Source organism: Papio anubis, chromosome 2, assembly GCF_008728515.1.
Source record: "Papio anubis isolate 15944 chromosome 2, Panubis1.0, whole genome shotgun sequence".
In the NCBI taxonomy this organism is placed as follows: Eukaryota; Metazoa; Chordata; class Mammalia; order Primates; family Cercopithecidae; genus Papio; species Papio anubis.
In genome coordinates this window covers 104,481,617-104,500,893 of record NC_044977.1, presented here as the reverse complement: position 1 = coordinate 104,500,893, position 19,277 = coordinate 104,481,617, and the positions used below count along the sequence as shown (strand labels likewise).

At 43.6% G+C, this 19,277-nt stretch overlaps 1 protein-coding gene across 12 annotated transcripts in view; it reads right to left on the bottom strand.

The window, feature by feature from the left end:
- DGKG (diacylglycerol kinase gamma) overlaps nt 1–19,277 on the bottom strand; it is a 213,484-nt gene that overhangs the window by 142,250 nt on the left and 51,957 nt on the right. For all 12 annotated transcript variants that reach the window (XR_001899900.3, XR_002520454.2, XM_003894703.4 and 9 more), the window contains exons 3-5: nt 17,115–17,191; nt 8,496–8,661; nt 7,856–7,918 (exon numbers count right to left, since the gene is read on the bottom strand). Coding sequence is in view for 10 of the 12 variants with exons in the window: in XM_003894703.4 (XP_003894752.2) it covers nt 7,856–7,918; nt 8,496–8,661; nt 17,115–17,191 (306 nt within the window). In the remaining 2 variants the exon portion in view is untranslated. The remainder of the gene's footprint in view (nt 1–7,855; nt 7,919–8,495; nt 8,662–17,114; nt 17,192–19,277) is intronic.

Sequence of the window (19,277 nt, the reverse complement as noted above, 5' to 3'; positions counted from 1 at the left end):
CATTTTCCTGTGTGAATTCTACTATTTGAGACACTTTGAATGCTGTCTTCCCTCTCTACCTCCATGCTCATCAGAAATGATCTCTTAATATCTGCTAGGAGTGTACAACTCACAGAAAACAACTAACCAGGGAACAAAGGGAAGGTGGGCAGTGGAAAATCCAATATTTTAGGTGTTGTAATATTATACCACCAAGTAACAAAGTACTGAAGGTAGAGGCAGTGGGAGAGACAGCCTTGATAGTAACGTCTGTTGAGGAAGGCAATGTTACCTGTACACTCTTCATTCGGAGAAACAAACAACCAAGCAATGGAAGTAAATATTCCATTTTAGGCAAGCAGGGCTGTGCTAGATGAAAGCCTTCCAGGTTCCAGGGATTCGGTTGTGGGTCTGAGAAGGGAGTTAACAATCATCCAGATGGACAATAGGAGAGACCAAAGGTCACTGACACACTTTGTATATTACAAAGGGCCTCATGAAGAAACCAAGATGGAGCCTATGAAACGCAGCCGCAAAGTAAGGAAAGAAAGCTTCATTCTGAGGTCTCAGAAGACCGGATTTTCAAAAGTAATTTTCTGCCGGACAAGACCCTTAGCAGGATGTAAGAAGATATCACCTTTATTAAACAAAAGCAGAAAGCCTCAGGGTTCGACAAGTAGAGATGAAAATACAATAGGATGAGATAAAGATAGGGATAGTGAGATAGGGGAGGTTGTAATAAAATTACATATTTAATGAAGTATTAAGATTGTCACTGGAGGAAAACATGGGAACAGGCCTTTGTACCGTGTAGTCCATTACACCCAAAGTTATTGCTAGGTCCTCAGATTATTCATCAATTAAAACACGATCAATAACTTCTACTTGACTAAATGGATTGACAGAGACCAGATTTACCCTCTCACCTAAAACAGTGACAAAACTGGACAAAATGTATGAAACAATGGTTCATAGGACATTACATTATCAGGGAGGACCAAACACTGATCTCTGAGAAGATGAGACGACTCCTACAACTGCCACATCAGACTGTTTGGAAAGAGCTTCTAGGCTGCAGCACAGAGAGGGGAAGCTAGGCTAACCCTGGCAGTCTCTCTGAGTGGAGGTGAAGCTGGAACCTGGAACCCATGGTGGCTAGGGTTCACAGAGCAGGCACTGGAGAGGAGGGGATGCACAGACAGCTAGCTCTGAATATGTGTAGAAGGTCCCCTTTGAGTGACAGCAGAGAGTTCCCTTCAGTTATTCAGCTGAGTAGAATCAGCACACTTGTGGAAGGAAAACACCTAAGGCTGGGGAAAGAACTAGGATTAGAGGGAATAATCCCTGGAATGCAAAGAGAACCAGGAGTGATGCCTATTCCCACCAACCAGGGTAGAAAACCCCCATGATTCATGAACCATCGATAGAGTGTTCAGAAGCATTGTTTCTCAGTAGTGAGAAAATGCCTTTCTGGTCCTGTCCGGTGAAGCTTAAAAGATAGATCCAAAAAGATCAGACTGTTTCCAAGTAACCTAACTGTACCTAAAAACAAAGCTCAGGAGTATTTGTAGGAATGTGAAAATCCAGTACTCAACATTTAGTGAAGAGGTACCATAAATTCTATACAAATTCTTCCAGAAAATTTAAGAGGAGGGAATCCTACGCAACCCATTTTTGAGGCCAGCATTACTCTAAAGCCAAAAACAGACAATGACATGACAAGACATGAACATGCAAATCAATATCCCTCATGAACACAGAGGCAAACGTTCTTAATATTTTAGCAAATTGAGCCTCATAATACATAAAAAGAAATTAAATAAGACCAAATAAACAAACAATTAAGAACATGAAAAGACACTCAACATCATTAAAGCACAAGAATATTTATAACACTTTTATTTATAATAATCATTAACTGGAAGCAATCTAAATGTCCATCAGTAGGTTAACAGATGAACAAATTGTGGAATATCTATATATTAAAACACTAATCAGCAACTAAAATATGTGAACTATTGATACATACAAAATGGATAAATCTCGAAATTATTATGTGGAGTGGAAAAAGGCAGACCCAAAAGAGTAGACAGTGTATGATTCCATGTATATAAAATCTAGACAATGCAATCTAATATATATGGCAGAAAGCAGATCAGTAGTTGTATGGGGATGAAGCGTGGGTGGGTAAAGAGGGTGGAAAACAGGGATTACAAAGAAAACTTTTAGAGATTATGGGTATGTTCATTATATTAATTGTGGTACTAGTTTTACAGGTATATACATATGTCAAAACTTATTAATTAATTATACACTTAAAACATGCAATTTATGCCAATTTATACCTCAATCCTTGGATCTTGAACCATTTCTCTAGTTTTCACTGAAGTCTGCTGCTAACTCCTGTCATAGAGATGCAGGGGTCCAGGAAGACTGAGAGGCACTGCCATTGTCCCATTATGAATGACAGTGTTCTTCCTCTTCACTCTGCCTTATATGAACTACCCTTAACCTATGGCCATCTGAGTATGTCCCTCAGGTACCACCTGTAAAAAGGCCAACACTCTCTTCCAGATCGCAGAGGTTCTGTCCTGGTGCCATGTCCTAAACGCTTTCATGTGAGGGCTCTTGGGCAGACCTGACTTGTTCCACTTTCTCTCTTGGTATCTGTGTTACTTGTTCCCTACCAGTTGGGCAGTGTGGCATAGTGGGAAGAGCACCAGGCCAGGCAGCAGAAGACTGTGATTCCAGCACTGAGTTTGTGTTCAATTGTGTGTGATTTAACACACAAAGTATGTGTGTGTGATTTAACACAAGCAGGCTTACTCCACCATACTCAACCTCAGTTTTCTCATCTGTTTAAAGAGGGGATTGAATTAAAACTGATGTTTACCCAAAGTCTTGAACTACAGAAATCATTCAAGTAAATGACTTAACTAAGTGAAGAACAAAACTGGGTCCCAAGGCTGGGCATGGTGGCTCATGCCTGTAATCCCAGCACTTTGGGAGGCCAGGGTGAGTGGATTTCCTGAGGTCAGGAGTTGGAGACCAGCCTGGCCAACATGGTGAAACCCCATCTCTACTAAAAATACAAAAATTAGCTGGACATGGTGGCAGGTGCCTGTAATCCCAGCTACTCAGGAGGCTGAGGCAGGAGAATCGCTTGAACCCAGGAGGCAGAGGTTGCAGTGAACTGAGATTGTGCCACTGCATTCCAGCCTGGGCAACAGAGCGAGATTCCATCTCAAAAAAAAAAAAGAAGAAACTGGGTCCCAGATTATCTATACAATACAGTCTGATCCCAATTCTGTAAAAAATCTATAGAAAAATCTACAAGGAGATTACACACACACACACACACACACATACACACACACACGTAATTCCATTGGTGAAATTATGGGTGATTTTATTGTGCTTTTTAAAAAACACACTTTTTAGAGCACTGTAAAATTCAGACTAAAACTAGAAAAGCGTCCAGAGATTTTTCACACACGCTGCTTCCCTACACATGCATAGCCTACCATGCCTCACTCCCCAACCAGAGTGGTACATTTGTTACAGCTGATGAATAAATCAACACATCATTACCACCTGAAGTCTATAGTTTGCATTAGGGTTCACTCTTGGTGTTCTACATTCTGTGGGTTTGGGCAAATGTACAATGACATGCATTCACCATTATAGTATACAGAGTAGTTTCACTGCCCTAAAAATCCTCAGTGCTTTGCCTGTTCATCCTTCCCTTCCCCTGACCCTTGACACCACTGATCTTTGTGGTTTCTTTATTTTTTTGTGTCCTTCAAATTTCTTACAATGTGAGTATATTGCTTTTACAATTTGGAAAAACTAACACAAAATATTAGGAGACTTTCCTTGATATTTCAATATTCCAAGTTGCTGAAACATCTCAACAGGCCAAGAAACTAACGAAACACCAGGACACTGAAGTTCTCCTTGTTCATCTCAGTTAGTCCTGGGCCTTCATGAAGGGAAGGGTGGGCTCAGCCTTTCCTGAGCTGACATTTTGACAGTGATAGATTGCTCAGGCCTCTGAGCCAAAGTCTGGACCCTGAAAGCCCCGCTCTGTTGTCTTTATGGGCAAAACACATGCCTGCCCTGCTCTGGGAATGAAGTGGGCTTTGCTGGATCTGAGCTTGGAGACTGATCTGATAGGCCTAGACAGGCCACATGAAATAAGAATCTAAGCTCTTCCCCTGGCTTCCACTTGGACAACAGGAAAAGGTTGGTCTTTTCAGCAGATGGCCTGATTGAAGGTGAGTCCAGGACTTGGCTCTTCCTTGCTGGCAGAGGCCCCTTTCTGTGGTGACCGCCTGGCCCTATAATTCTTGTTCCTGGTGAACAGGGACATCTAATTAAGACATCTGTGGAAGAGGGCCTAGCAGGAAAAGGTTTTTTCCCCTTAAATCTCAAGTGTCAAAAGAAGATGAAAAAAAATGCTATGTAACTCCTTGGGCCAAGGGTCAGATAATTGCCCTTTCATGATTTTACTATAGGGGGCTGATTTTTCCCATACACAAGGAAAATGGTACATCACAAAATCACTTCTCCAGGAGGAAATCTCTGGAAGTTTCTCTTTTAGACCCAGAATGATACAACTATTGCAAATACATATGGAGGTCAAATAAGTCAGCTAATTTCCATTATCATCATCGATCATCTTTTCTCAAATATCACATAATGACATATCCCCAATAAATTCTTCCTTGGTAGCTCAGAAACATTACCCACTAAAACACAACCTGCCCAGACAATTTGGAACGTCAATGAATGAATTGTATCTTCTTCCAGGTTCCTCTTGAAATTCCAGATAAAATAAACCCCATCTCTACTAAAAATAGAAAAATTAGCCTGGTGTGGTGGCATGCACCTGTAATCCCAGCTACTTGGGAGGCTGAGACAGGAGAATCGCTTGAACTTGGAAGGCAGAGGTTGTGGTGAGCTGAGATTGCGCCATTGCACTCCAGCCTGGGCAACAAGAGCGAAACTCCGTCTCAAAGAAAAAAAAAGAAAAGTCTCTAGGTAAAGAATTTGGGGCAGGATGCTTTTCACCACTGAGTTTCTTGCTGGGAGTTTAAAATCTCAGAGCTACTAGTTTCACCCTTTCCTCCCTAGTTTGAGAATGATTTATGCCAGAATATGCCTCCTGTAGTCCTTAGAAGATGTAAGAGTTATCTGTGCCTTATGTCCATTTCACCACGTGGCTCTGGACTAGCATGGCTGAGTGGCGTGCTGGGCAGGGCGTGGATGAGCCAGCATTTTTGCAGAGTCCTGCCCTGCTGCTGCTGTCCCTGAAACCATCAGGAAGGCACAGGTGCTCCTAGTCTTTGCTTTCTGGTGCTCTGTGCGTAGCCTGGAGTTTGCTGAGCTTATGATCCGGCGGTAACTGTTTTTCCCCAACCATGCTCTGCTTTCCATCTATCATGAACTGTTTATCCCACCAGGCCTTTAGTTAAACACTGAAAACTCGATAATCCTTCCAGTTTCTCTTTTTGCTGTGACAGGAAAAAAGATTAGAACTACGTTGAAGGAACTCTCTCATTCCAGGTCCCTGTTGCAATGAGTTCCCCTTCTCTTAGCTGCAGTATCTCTAGTCTATCTTGTTTTATATATATTTAAAATATATATTTAAAATATAGGCTGGGCGGGGTGGCTTATGCCTGTAATCCCAGCACTTTGGGAGGCTGAGGCAGGTAGATCACAAGATTGAGACCAGTCAGGAGATTGAGACCATCCTGGCCAACATGGTGAAACCCTGTCTCTACTAAAAATACCAAAAATCAGCCGGGTATGGTGGCATGGGCCTGTAGTCCCAGCTACTCGAGAGGCTGAGGCTGGAGAATCACTTGAACCTGGGAGGCCGAGGTTGCAGTGAACCGAGATCGCACCATTGCACTCCAGCCTGGTGACAGAGCGAGACTCCATCTCAAAATAATAATAATAATAATAATAATAATAATAAAAACTGCATTCTTTTTCCCCTGGGCACATCCCAAGAGCTGGAATTCACCTTTGGATATCTATAAAGCTTTTCAATAAAATGATAATGCACAGTAAAAAAAAAAAAAAAAAAGGTCTGACTTTCTGGGTCTTTGTATTGAAAGCTTCAGGAGCAACCTGGGAGAAAGAGAGCCCATGAGAGACCTTTCATGAGAAGAGGATGCCCAGTTGACACACTTGGAGACTGAGGGTGCAGGTTGAAGGAGATAATGGCAGACCATACTGAGTTAAGAATAGAATATACTTCTGTGCTGGGTGTGGTGGCTCATGCCTGTAATCCCAGCACTTTGGGAGGCCGAGGTGGGTGGATCACTTGAGGTCAGGAGTTGGAGACCAGCCTGGCCAAGATGGCGAAACCCTGTCTGTACTAAAAAAGTACAAAAATTAGCCAGGTGTGGTGGCACACTCTTGTAATCCCAGCTACTCAGGAGGCTGATGCACGAGAATAGCTTGAACCTGGGAGGTCGAGGCTGCAGTAAGCTGAGATTGTACCACTGCACTCCAGCCTAGGGGACAGAGCAAGACTTTATCTAAAAAAAAAAAAAAAAAAAAAAGGAATAAAGAGTACTTCTGGAAGGTGGCCTGAATAATAAATGCTAATATATTTATCAAACATTTACTGTATGCCAGGCACTATTCTAAGCATTAACATATCTAACTCACTTAACCTTCATAATAACATTTGTTATCTCACTTGGGGACACTGAGGCACAGAGACAGTGTTCAAACATGTCCACGGTTACAGAACTAAGTAGTGTTGGCTCTGAGAATCAAACCCAGGCAGCCTGGCTCCTTAAGCAACATGCTCTGTTGCCTGATCCAACTTGAGTTGATAGTACTCAGGACATTTATATTGAATATGAGAACAGAAATTAAGTATGGTAACTTTTACTGCTCATTTTCGCAGGAGCCTCTGGCCTTGGGCCTGGCCTGTCAACAGCAGAGAGGAATGGCTTCCCATTGATAAATGTGTCAGGGAAGATTCCACGTCTCTGACAGCCCAACAGTGGGCCTCTGGGCAGCAGGTACCACTACAGCAGCCCCACTGAGAGTGCAGCCTTGCTCATTCCACAGGAACCAACCACACCACCAGGACCATTGTGTCCTCTCTTGGTATAGGAAAGACTGCAGGAGTTTTGAGGTTGGATGATTCTGGATTGAATCCCTGGCTCCACAGGTCACACCAGTGGTACATAATTTCTTAAGGCCTCAGTTCCTCATGTGTAAAGTGGTGTGATTGTGAAGCTTAAATGAAATGTGTAATGAGCAGATGCCTGGCAAATACATCTTCAAGACCATTTGAGCTGGCTTCCCTTGCTAACTTATTAGCAACTCTTCAACTTACTCAAAATAGTGTATATATGTTGTTGGAAGTCAACCACGGCACATTTTTACCCTCTTGCTCTGTTCCTCTCCAGCTACACACTGGTAATCTGCACCTCAGCCTTAGAGCCACAGCCACTTCTCTCTCTCTCTCTCTCTCTCTCTCACACACACACACACACACACACACACACACACACACACACACACACACACACATTCTCCTAAGAAGGCTCTTCACTTTCTGGGCAGGCAGACATATCAGAGAGAAACATCTAGCAAGCTGTTCCAAGTCCCGACTTGCTCTGTTCTAGGGCAAGTAAAGCAAAAACCTTTACCCAGCCTCAGAATCCCAGAACATTCAAATGACAGGAGCCCCAGAGATGGAGGTTCTGAAGGCCACAGGAGGACCAGATCTGCATAAGATTGCACAATTATATAAGGACAGCACTATTGGTTAGGTTTCCCCACTTCTCCCCAGGGATGAGATATTCCCCACTTTTCCCACAAATCTTATATTCCAAAGACTTACCAGTATCAGGGGCACAGGCCTCATCTGCTTTGGTGGCATTCTCTGCATTCTGTATATTAGTATCTGAGGAACAAAAAGAAGATTTAAGGACCAGACCAGGCCTTCCAGCTTCTTGGAAGGGCAGGTACGGGACCTCCCCATGGAACCTGGTTCACCTGGGTTGTGTCTGTCTCTGGGTTACTGTCGGCTGGGTTCATGCTCACTTATTGGGATTGACTGTGTCTCCCCCATTATAGCCCAAGCTCCAGGAAGACAGGGATCATGGCTTCCCTCTCCTCTAACACTTCCAGGCTGGTCCCAGCCTGGACACAGAAGCTGAATGTGCTCCATCTGTGGACTGTCAGCCTTTGCTGAAGGCTCTCTTCCCCTGCCATACGTTATTTTGTGTCTCCTCTTTCCCCACCCTGCTCTTTGATCTGTAGTGGCAGGAATTATGCCTCCTCTTTATTCCTCTTGCTGAGAGGTTCATCAGGGCTTCCTGTAAAGCGCTCTGAGGAAGGGCGTCCCTGTCTCTTGGTTCATATTCGCACCCGTGGGGTAGTTACTATGTTCAGGGGACCCTCTAGGAATGCAGTCTGTGGCTGTGGTAGGGGGTGAGAGCTGCACAAGGTCTGCCCATCTTGGGGAACACTCTGTGTACCTGGGCTATTGGCCTCGCTGTTGCTGGCCCCCTCCATCGGGTGGTCAGAGGTCTCCTGTCTGGGCTTCTGGCTGAAGGCCAGGAAGAGGTGAGTGCTCAGTGGCTGGGGAAGGTCCACCTCCAGGTATGCCCTCATGAACAGCTTGAAGACATCATAGCTAATTGGCTGAGAAGGAGCAAAAGGGCAAAATCAGTGGAGAGAAGCAAAGGGACAGAGAGGAAGAGAGAAGGAAAAGGAATAGAAAAGCTGGCAGGTGAAAGAAATGGAAAGGGAGGCAGCAGGACATGGAGGAGCTGATGGGGACAGGAATGAAAAGGCCAGGGAAGTGATAGAGAATGAGAGGCACAGGGTGCGGGGGATGGATGTAAGAAAGAGAAAATGCTGCGGTTGCATATTGGGGGTTGGTGGGGCACAGAACCAGAGCAGGCTCCTGTAATAAGAAATGATATTATGTAAATGTAGATAAAAAGGGAGATGTTGGAGAGTGAGCCTTGGGAGTGGAGGCCAAAGTGCAGGGCTCTCCCTTAGTCCAGGACCGTGTGAGGGATGTGGCTCTAATGAGCGGGGACAAGGTCTGTGCTCTGGAATCCTAGTTAAGATGAAGAAGGATGTAGTTGAAAATATGATGGAAAGAAATGGTTCTTCTGTAGTATCTTGGTTTCCCTCTTGTGCCATGACGGATGTGATGCCTGAGTATTCAGGTCTCAGAAAGTAGGAAAGACCTGGAAGAGAAAAGAACAGGCTCCATCCTTCATTACTTTCATAGTCCTGATCTTCCCTGGAAAAACCCTCAAATAACAAGGGGGTGTGTGTTTCTGGCTCAGCTGCTTCTCAAAACATGTCCTTGTGAAGGTTTTAGGCACCAGGAGAAGAGCAGGAAGCCAAGGACAGAAGGTAGAACCAAGAGATATGCCAAAAACTAGACCCTCTTCCTGCTGTGTCTCTCCCGGTACCGCCTGGCTTCTGGTCCCAGGCTGGGAGCAGCTTTGCCAGAAAGGGCTGCTGCACTCAGCAAACACTCAACAACAACAACAGTTTGCAGTGAGTCATCACTGGCTTGTGCTTTGATGGCATCAGATTCTTCATCAAATCGGCAGATGCTCCTGGAAACCATTTGAGGAAGCACTACTCCGAGATCTGCTGTGCAAGCTTTTGTGAATAATAGCAGCCATGAGAATAAAATCCCTTTGCAGGAGTCTACTTGGTGTGCCCATCAAAATGTTGGTAGCATTTAACCCCTTGTCTGTTCTGGGAGATCTGGGGGACTTCCCAGAACCAAAGACTGGCTTACATGTGTATAAACAAGTTTGGGTTCAAAATCTTGACCTTAAAAGCAAGTAATGGCCTCCCCAACCCACTGGGGGGCCCACAAATAAATTTCTGTTTAGCACCAGGCTTGACTGTTCTATCCATCTCCTTTGCAGAGTGAAGGAAGTCTGAATCTGGTAAGAGGCTCTTACCAGATCAGGGGAACTCGAAGCAAATGGTAGGCTCACATTTCTTGTGACAGCTATCCATGTCTCTGTTCCTTTTCTGTCCCAGAGTCTCTGTGTCTCTTTATTTCACATTCTTTCTGTCCCTCGCTGTCTCTGTAGCTTCATCGCCTCAGAATGTCCCTTCTTCCCACATCCTTCTCCTTTCTCCTAATACACAATAACAAAATATTTTCTTCCTCCTCTCTTTTCTTTCTTTCTTTCTTTCTTTCTTTTTTTTTTTTTTTCCTGAGACAGTCTCGCTCTGTCACCCAGGCTAGAGTGTAGTGGCGCCATCTCGGTTCACTGCAACCTCTGCCTCCTGAGTTCAAGCAATTCTCATGCCTCAGCCTCCCAAGTAGCTAGGATTACAGGCACGTGCCACCATGCCCAGCTATTTTTGTATTTTTAGTAGAGATGGGGTTTCACTATGTTGGCCAGGCTGGTCTTGAACTACTGACCTCAAGTGATCTGCCTGCCTTGGCTTCCCAAAGTGCTAGGATTACTGGCGTGAGCCACCATGCCCAGCCCCTCCTCTCCAACTGTAACCCACCCAATATGATCCTTGATTCCATTCTCGCTGGCTCTGATTGCACCTCCAGCATTTTCTTTTCATCTACCTGCAAATGTGTTAAATGTCCCCTATTCCAAAGAGAGTGCTATCTACCAGAGCTACTGGCCCATCCTTCTCGCCTTTCCTTTCAAATTTCTCCAAACAGACCAGATTAGCCTCCTCACCTCCCTAATCCCATTTGGATTGGATCCTAGCCCATTACCTCTGAAACTGCTTTGTTGAAGGTCACAGATATAATCATCTCTTTTTAGACTGTCTCATCTTTGGCCTCTCTGCAGCATTTCATCCTGTCTTCTTTTTGAAGTTCTCTATTTTCTATGCAGTTGTTCTGTTTTGGTTCTCTCATTCTTTACTTTGATTTGACTGAATAATATGGCACTGTTCTTCATTAATTTGTTTCTAAAGGTTTTTTTGCTTTGTCTTTTTGTATCACTTTAATTGACAAGTACTATTTTAAAAGGTAGTTTTCAGTTCCATAGTGAACTATTAATCTCTTACAGCTAGCATCAAATGAAAACTATCAGAATAAAATATTTCTGGAAAGCAGACTGTACTAAATGATCTAATAAAAAAAAAAGTTTAAACAATGTAACATAATGCTGTAAAAAACCAAAGCCAAAAGATCATGAAACAAGATCAGCATGAGATTCAGCAAACCTCATGACTGGTCTCAGACCAAGCGCATTTCCCCTCCTTTTCCAATCTGTTTCTTCTTCAGTAAATTGTGAGTGCTGAACTAGAAGATTTCAAGTTCTAAACTTCAATTAGCTTGCTCCCTGAAAACCAGCTGATCTTTCTGACTCCACAATTTCTGTTAATGCCAATGACACCATTATGCTCCCAACATTACAGGCTGAGCTTTGAACCGTCAGTTGTCTGAGACTAGTTCTTGTCTCTTCCTTCTGTCCACTGTTCTTCTGCAACGTCTGTGACATCCAGACCTTTTCTATGTCCATTGTCCCTGCTGCCATCACCAAAATTCCTGGATTCTGACTTTTGTTCCATATAATTCACCTGGATCATTGCAATACCCCTCCAAAGCTTCCTGATTCCCATGTCCATCTGTTGGTCCTCCCACCTATCTTATCTATCCTTGCCCTGTTGATCTTCCTAAAGCACAACTCTGATAAGATTGCGTCTCTACTCAAAAACTTTCCATGGGGCGGGCGCAGTGGCTCATGCCTGTAATTCCAGCCCTTTGGGAGGCCGAGGCAAGTGGATCACGAGGTCAGGAGATCGAGACCATCCTGGCTAACATGGTGAAACCCCGTCTCTACTAAAATTACAAAAAAATTAGCTGGGCATGGTGGTGGGTGCCTGTAGTCCCAGATACTCGGGAGGCTGAGGCAGGAGAATGGCGTGAACCTGGGAGGCAGAGCTTGCAGTGAGCTGAGATGGCACCACTGCACTCCAGCCTGGGTGACAGATCAAGACTCTGTCTCAAAACAAAAAACAAAAAACAAAAAAAAACCCAAAAAAAACTACGACCACCACCAACAAAAAACAAACTTTCCATGGTTTCTAATTGCCCATGGAACTAAATTGAGATCAGCTGATGTACTTCTGTGTTCTTGCACTATACATTATAAAATATTTGCAAAACTAAATTGGCAAGTGGAAATTAGATGAATGTAAATAGAAAGTCTAATATGCAGTGTTCTACAGTCCAGTGGGTCATCCTGTGTACTTTCCTAGACCTTCAGAATTCATAGCCTCCGATAATCCCCTCCAACCAAGATTTGTAGTTACTTCAAGCTCTGAGATGATTCTGGTATTTTCTGCTATTATTCCCCTTGTGCATGTATACACTCTGTCCATGCTGACCTCTGTGTTCTTTCCCGACCAACCCTCCATGCACTCTGCCCTGCATGAACTGCTTCCATCTCTACATGTTAAAGTTCCAGTCATGCTTTAAGGCCCAACCCAGATTCCGCCTTTTCCAGAAAGCCTTGTGATTTTCTGTCCCTGAATTTCCATACTTGGCACCTTGGTTCCTGTCTTGTGACACTCATATCTGCTGCTGTGCGTTGATACATAGTGGTTTGTGACACACCTTGGTTCTCTACTTGATCCAGAGCTCCTGGAAGGTAGTGAGAATGTCGTCTTTCATGTTTGAATTCCCCACACCACCTATGACAGGGTTCTTCTTAGGCATGTGAATGGATGATGAACCCTAATCAGTGCACCTCAGGAATAGCCTGGTGTCTGGCCCCTGGATGTCACCAACTATTATGGGATCAACTATATATGAGATATATATATATATCTCCACTCACAATTTGCTGAAGAAGAAACAGATTGGAAAAAGGGGGGAAATACACCAGATATATCTATATCTATACCTATAGATATGCTGGGCACCAGTGAATTAGGTATTGGTCCATATCTTCAAAGAGTCAGTGTTATATAAGAGGTAAAGATATTGAAATAATTGCAATGCATGGTCATCAGTGGCAAGTGCCATAGGAAAAGAGCTGACAAACTGTTATGAGAACTTAGAAAATAATACTGACGGAAATTATCCAGCCATGCATGTCCCTATCCTAGAGAACAGGATGCACGGAATAAACCTGGAAGCACAGAACTTGCAAACCAGAAGAGTCTCAGAGAGGACTTGGTCTTCTGATGCCCCCAAGGCTCAGGAAATTGAGTGATGAGCCCCAGCAAGCTAGCAGCAGAGTGAAACCAGAGGCCAGACCTCCTGACCCCTAGTCCAGTGCTCCTGCTTCTATATCTGTCACAGGGTCCAGAACTGGCATAGTGCTCCCTGACACTCCCTTCCAGTATTCCATGTTCAGCAGGCAAAGACATGCAAAAATGTGCCACATTCTCAAGGTGATATCTGGGTTATGCAAAAGTTCTTTAAAAGCACAGCCCAGTAACAGAGTAGTTGCTTAGTAAATGCATTATGGGAGACTAACTAGGGAGTGGCTAGGGGTCATGCCCAAACCAGATGACCAACTACTATGAGGCTTGCTGGCAATTCTCTGAGACCTGGAATAACATCCCAGGCACGCTCATGGTTCAGGCCAAAGGAACTCTGTTTTCCCCCAGCAGCTTTTACGCAGGAATTAGCTGGGCAATTTGCTCCTGCTGCAACATGCTTAAAGAGAGTGTGTTAATCCTTACACAGACCAAGAAGAGAGGAGAACTAGATGGAGAGCTTAGCAGGCATCAGGCACTTTCATTCTCAGGACAGTAGTGTGGGGAAGAACGGTTACTGTCATTTTGGGGATAAAACAAATTTTGACAACATAAATAACTTGCTGAAGATCATAAAGCACATGGCAGAGCTGGGCTTTGTGCTCAGGTGTCTGGGTCCAGGCTCACAGTGCCACCAAGTCACCTGCCTCTTTTGCTCTTTTGGGTTTTGTCCACTATCTATTGTCTGCCACCACTCTGTTCTCCAGAGAATCACTTGGTGCTGATGGGCAAGTGCATGTTCATCACGACCAGATGCAGCTCTGCCACTCTGCAAAGTTTTATTCCCATCCTACCTTTGCTAGCAATCTGCTCCTTCCCACAGCTAACTCGTTTCTCATTGAGACATTTTAGCAGCAGTAAGCCATCAAACTCTAGAGAAATTAAACCCTTCTTGTTTCCCTAACCCCCGTGCCATGACATTACACCTACTAGAAGTCAGCTGCACTGTGTGAGAGAACAAAATCAGAGTGGCAGAGCTCCCTTGGGACCCAGCAGTGCCTGGCGTACAAAAAGTGGGGGCCAGCCCCGACAGAGGTGAGGGCGGCTGCATGCTCATAGCAGCCAAGCGACTCCCTGCTTCTGAAAGCTCCTGTGGCCTCCACACCCGCGGTGGCCCTGACCAAACTGTTCCTCTCCCACTCATCAGCCCCAGGGCGGACAAGCTGATTAGCAGCCCCCGCCAGGCTTTGTTCCTGTGTTTTGGAGCTGGGGGTGGGGGGTGTGGGGCAGTGAGTTCTTTGCTGGTTCTGCTATCTTCTCTGCGTGGTTTCTCCTCAGGAATGTTCTTTGAAATGGTGCATTCTCAATCTCGCCCCTGTTCTGGCTACCTTCCTCCTGCTTCATTCTCTCTGCAACTGGTGCATTTTATCCAAAGCCCCTCTTAGGTGTACCTTGAGGGCACAGGCTCTGTTGATTCATTTCCAGTGTCCAGCAGAGAAGGTGTTGATCAGTTTTGTTCAATGGATGACAACGTGAATAAGAAAGTGGCCAGTCTCTCCCTGAGTTAATCCTGCAGATCAGTCACTTTTCTGTGGTTTGTCTTTATAAAAGGACTCAGGAGCAGGGAAAACGGAATTGAGTTAAAAACATTCTGGGGAAAGGAGATGGAAGAGGGATAACAACAGGTACAAATTTTTAAGTGCTTATAGAGTGTTAGCCACTTTGCAAAGATCCTCCCATTTAATTCACTCATCCACAAACTTTGAGGCTTTTTTTGGTTATGTACAGTTTATAGATGAGGAAAGTGAGGCTCAAAGATATGAAATATTGTTGAAGACCACTTGTTGATGGCAGAGGTAGAAGTCTAACCTAAGACTGTATAATTCCAGGGTCATGGCTGTCAAACCTGACCCGGCCAGTAGGAAATAAGTCCTGGAGGGCAGGAACTGTGCTTCTGTATTTTTATGCCTTCTACAGTGCCCAATACAGTGCATAGAAGCCCAAGAAATGTTAGATTCATTGAATTTGAAAGTAGGGGGAGGTCTTGTATTCATTTATTCAGTCCACAAATATTTATTGAATGCCTGCTATGAGCCAGATACTTTTTCAGGCACTGAAGACACAGCAGTGAATAAAAACATGCTAGTGGGAGAGACAGACAATTAATTAAGTAAATTATATAGTGTGACAGGTGGTGAGAAGTACTTAGGAGGAAAATAATGCAGAGCAGGGGGATAGGAAGTGTTGGGAAAGAGGGCTTCAAGTATTAGATGAAGAAGGTGATGATCACTGAGAAGGTGACTTGAGCATAGACTGGAAGGTGGTAAGGTAATGGACAATGTGATGTGCTGAGGAGGAACATTCTAAGGAATAGTAACAGCAAGAGCAATGGTGCTGAGGTTATGGTGACACCGGCTTGTTTGATAGCATCAAGAAAGCTAATATGCTGAAGATGGGGAGAGTAGCAAGAGATGAGGTCAGAGAGCTGGGGGAGGTGCCGATTGTAATGATCTTCATGTTTACTCTGAGTAGGAATGGGGGGAACCATGGGAGATTGTGGAGTAGAGCAGCCACAAGCTCTGACGTAAATTTTGACAGATTACTCAGGATGTGTGTGAAGAATAGACTGAAGCAGCAAGGGCAGAAGCAGGGAGACCAGTTAGGAGACTCTTGCAATAATCTGGGCAAAGTATGGTGATGACTCAGGTCAGGATGCTAGCAGTGCAAGTGGTGAGATGTGTCTGTATTTTGGGTATATTTTGAAGGTAGATCTAACAGAATTTGCCAATGAATTGGATGTGGGATGTGAGAGAAGGACAAAAGTTGATGATGACTGCATAGTTTCAGGTTGAATAACTTGAAGGGTAGAGTTGTCATTTACTGAAATGGGGAAGACTGCTGAAAAAGCAGGTTTTATAGGGGAAGATTAAGGACACATCATTTTAGTTCGTGTTAAGTTTGAGATCCCTATTTGATTTTTAAGTGTAAATGTCAAGTAGAGGGGTAAGAAGAAATCAGGAGAAGGTAGCATCTTACAACCAAGTGAAGAAAATGGAGGATGACTTGACCAACCATGTCCAGTGATGTTGAGCAAAACTGCTATTGGATTTAGCTGTAGGGAGGCCCTTGGCTATCTTGACTAGTGGTTTGAGTGGAGGAGTGAAGGTTACAGACTGATGCAAGGCATTTCGAGAAAGTAGGAAGAACAGAATTTGGAGGCAACGAGTATAGACAAGTATTTTGTACAGTTTTGCTATAAAACACAGGAGGGAAATGAGGTGGTACCTAGAGGAGGAAGTGGAGTCAGGAAAATGTTTTTTAATATAAAAGAAGTAACAGAATGTTTACATGTTGATGGGAAAAATAAAATATACAGAAGAAAGTTGATATGAAGGAGACGGAAGTAGAGATACAGAGAGAAAAGGAAGGAGGTGGAGGGAGGGAAAGGGAGTCTGGGGAAGACATGTTGCTGAAGTAATGCCTGTCAGTAGGCCAAAAGAGGATGGGGTTGTGTGCACACGTTGGGGAGCTGGACTTAAACAGGATCATGTAGAGTTCATCTCCAGTTACAGAAGAAAAGGTACACATAGGTGGGCATATGGGGTGAGGGAGCTTGTGAAAGATATGTTCTGTTTGTTTCTCTTTTCTCAGTGAAGTAGAAAACTCAGTTGTTAACTGAGGATGAGGAGAGGAGGGGTGAGAGATCTGAGCAGAGGAGAAGTAGTGGTAGTCTTCTAGGACAGTGGGATGAGTGTATGGGCTTGGGAAACATATGATGCCAGGTAGCACAAATGGCTCACTTGAAACTTAGGAGGAAACATGCTGAAGAGCAAGTTCTTCAAGGCAAGTGGAGTCTCCAAGAGTGAAACAAATTATGGAAAGGCTAAAACACAGGGATTTTTAAAGGCTTAAAATGAAACTGTTCTTACCTCATGTGGGTCATATTGTTTGAGGCTCCCACTCTCATTAAATTCAGTCAAGACATCTTTTATCTTCTTGGAGGAATCTGAAGAGACACAATTCACATGTGAAACACTGGCAAACAGCTAATGGAAGCTGGGCCAAATAAATTCTCCCTGTGTAACCATGTTTATGTTGGAGCTGCCCCTCAGTCCCAGAAAATCTGGAGAAATGTCACCCTCTTTTACCCTTTGACCTCCCACTTCTTCTTTTCCGTCTGATTTCCCCCCTTGCATCTAAATTATCTTCCTGAAACACAAATCTGATCAGATCATATCCCTACTCAAAACCATTCAAGGGCTTTCTGTTTCCCCAGGATAAAGCTTACCATTCATAGCTTGGAAGATAAGCCCTTAACCTGGAATACAAGCCCTTGGTGATTTTATCTACCCTATTCCTCATTTCCCTATTTACTCTATGTTTCAGACACATCAAGTTACATTTCCAGACATCCCTGAACATATTGTGCACTCTTTCATGGTGTTTCTTCTTTGTCTTGCAAATTTCACCCATTCTTCAATATCCAGCTCAAATGTCAACTCCTTTGTAAAGTCTTCCTTTGCACCAGTCAGAGTTAAGCATTCCCTTCATTGGTTCCCACATGACTTGTACACAACTATGTAATAGCGCTTGTCATATAGTGTTATAATTATTTATTAACTTGCCTATCTTGCTCATCTCCTGCTTCAGTTTTACCTTGAAAGCTGTTAACTGGCTGGTGAGTCTTTGTCTATCATACTGTCTGATGTGTAACTAGGGCTCAGAAAAACAATATGTAGATGAGTATATAAACATCTGAGTGAAAATTTTGAAACATTAAAATTCATTAAGTATGTAGAATGGGTAGGCATTAAACCCCATGAGGCTCTGTCCTTGGTGCTGAAAAACTGCTGTACACTGCAGGAAGATAGTTTCTTCTACTTCTGGAATCTTGACAACTCTGTCCCCCTCTTTTTTTTTTCCACCTGATTTTTATTTTTTATCTTGATGGATAAAACTGAGCTACTCATTCTGACACATAAAACATAACCTCAATTATGTCTCATAATTAGCATGATTGGTTTTATGTTCCCATGGTATTTCTCACATATTTCTGACAGCCAGAAGACCTTCCTCTGAAAGTTGAGGCCTCCACCCTGCGCCATGATTTCCCCTTAATGTTCCCTCTATGTTGCATTTACATTGAAAGGAGATAAAGAAAGACTCAGAGAATCCATGAAGCACGGTGGTTTGGAAAATGCTGCTTTCCATAGGAAATCATTCAGAAGCAACTGGAGACAAGACTAGCTGCTTCTTTTTGGAATTTTATAAAGGAATTGGGAACCCAGAAAAGAGACTCAATAATTGTTATTAAAAACACATTATGAATTCATCTTGTGTAGTTATCAGCACTCTAGACATCAAAGCAAACCAGGGTTTCTATGACCTGGGCTCTCCCTCTCTCCCAATGTTGTGGGTAATTAAGAGCTTTCCAAGCTCCGTTATTGTTTCTATTTAAACATCTGAGCCAAAGGACGATGTTATTAAAAGCTCACACAGTGTTTTTTGTTGCCCAGGCTCTGTGTACAGAGGGTTAAGGTCTCTTAAGCCTAGGTAAAGCAGACCTATTCAGAGGCTGGGCTGTTCTCCATGGCTTTGCTGACTTGGATTCAATCAAGCAGAAGTTCTAATCATTTCAGGATTGAGACATATTGAAATACAACAGGAAAATGCTTCTGTTGCCTAAAAATGGAAATTTCTTTCTGAAATTCAAAACAGATGTTGAAAATCTAATAGCTCAGTAAGAGCCAGGCAGCAGATGCTGTCAATTTGGGCTGCTTCCATTCAATTCAGCAAACACTATGGAGGGTAAGATGCGGCAAGATACTGTTAATGGACTAGTGGGAAAGATGATCTAAATAACTGTGGTACTAATAGCTGTCCCTCACTGGAGACCTTCACCTGCATAGTCTCATAAACTCTCCTCTACTAATCCATGGAAGTATTTTCTTCAGTTTACAGATGGAGAAGCTGAAATTCAGAAAAATTAATTCAACTTGCTCAAGAGCCAGAGTTGTAACTCAGGTCTAGTCTGGCTCAAAGTATATGGTCTTTTCCCTTGAGCATTATTCACTATAGCTTCCTAACATTTG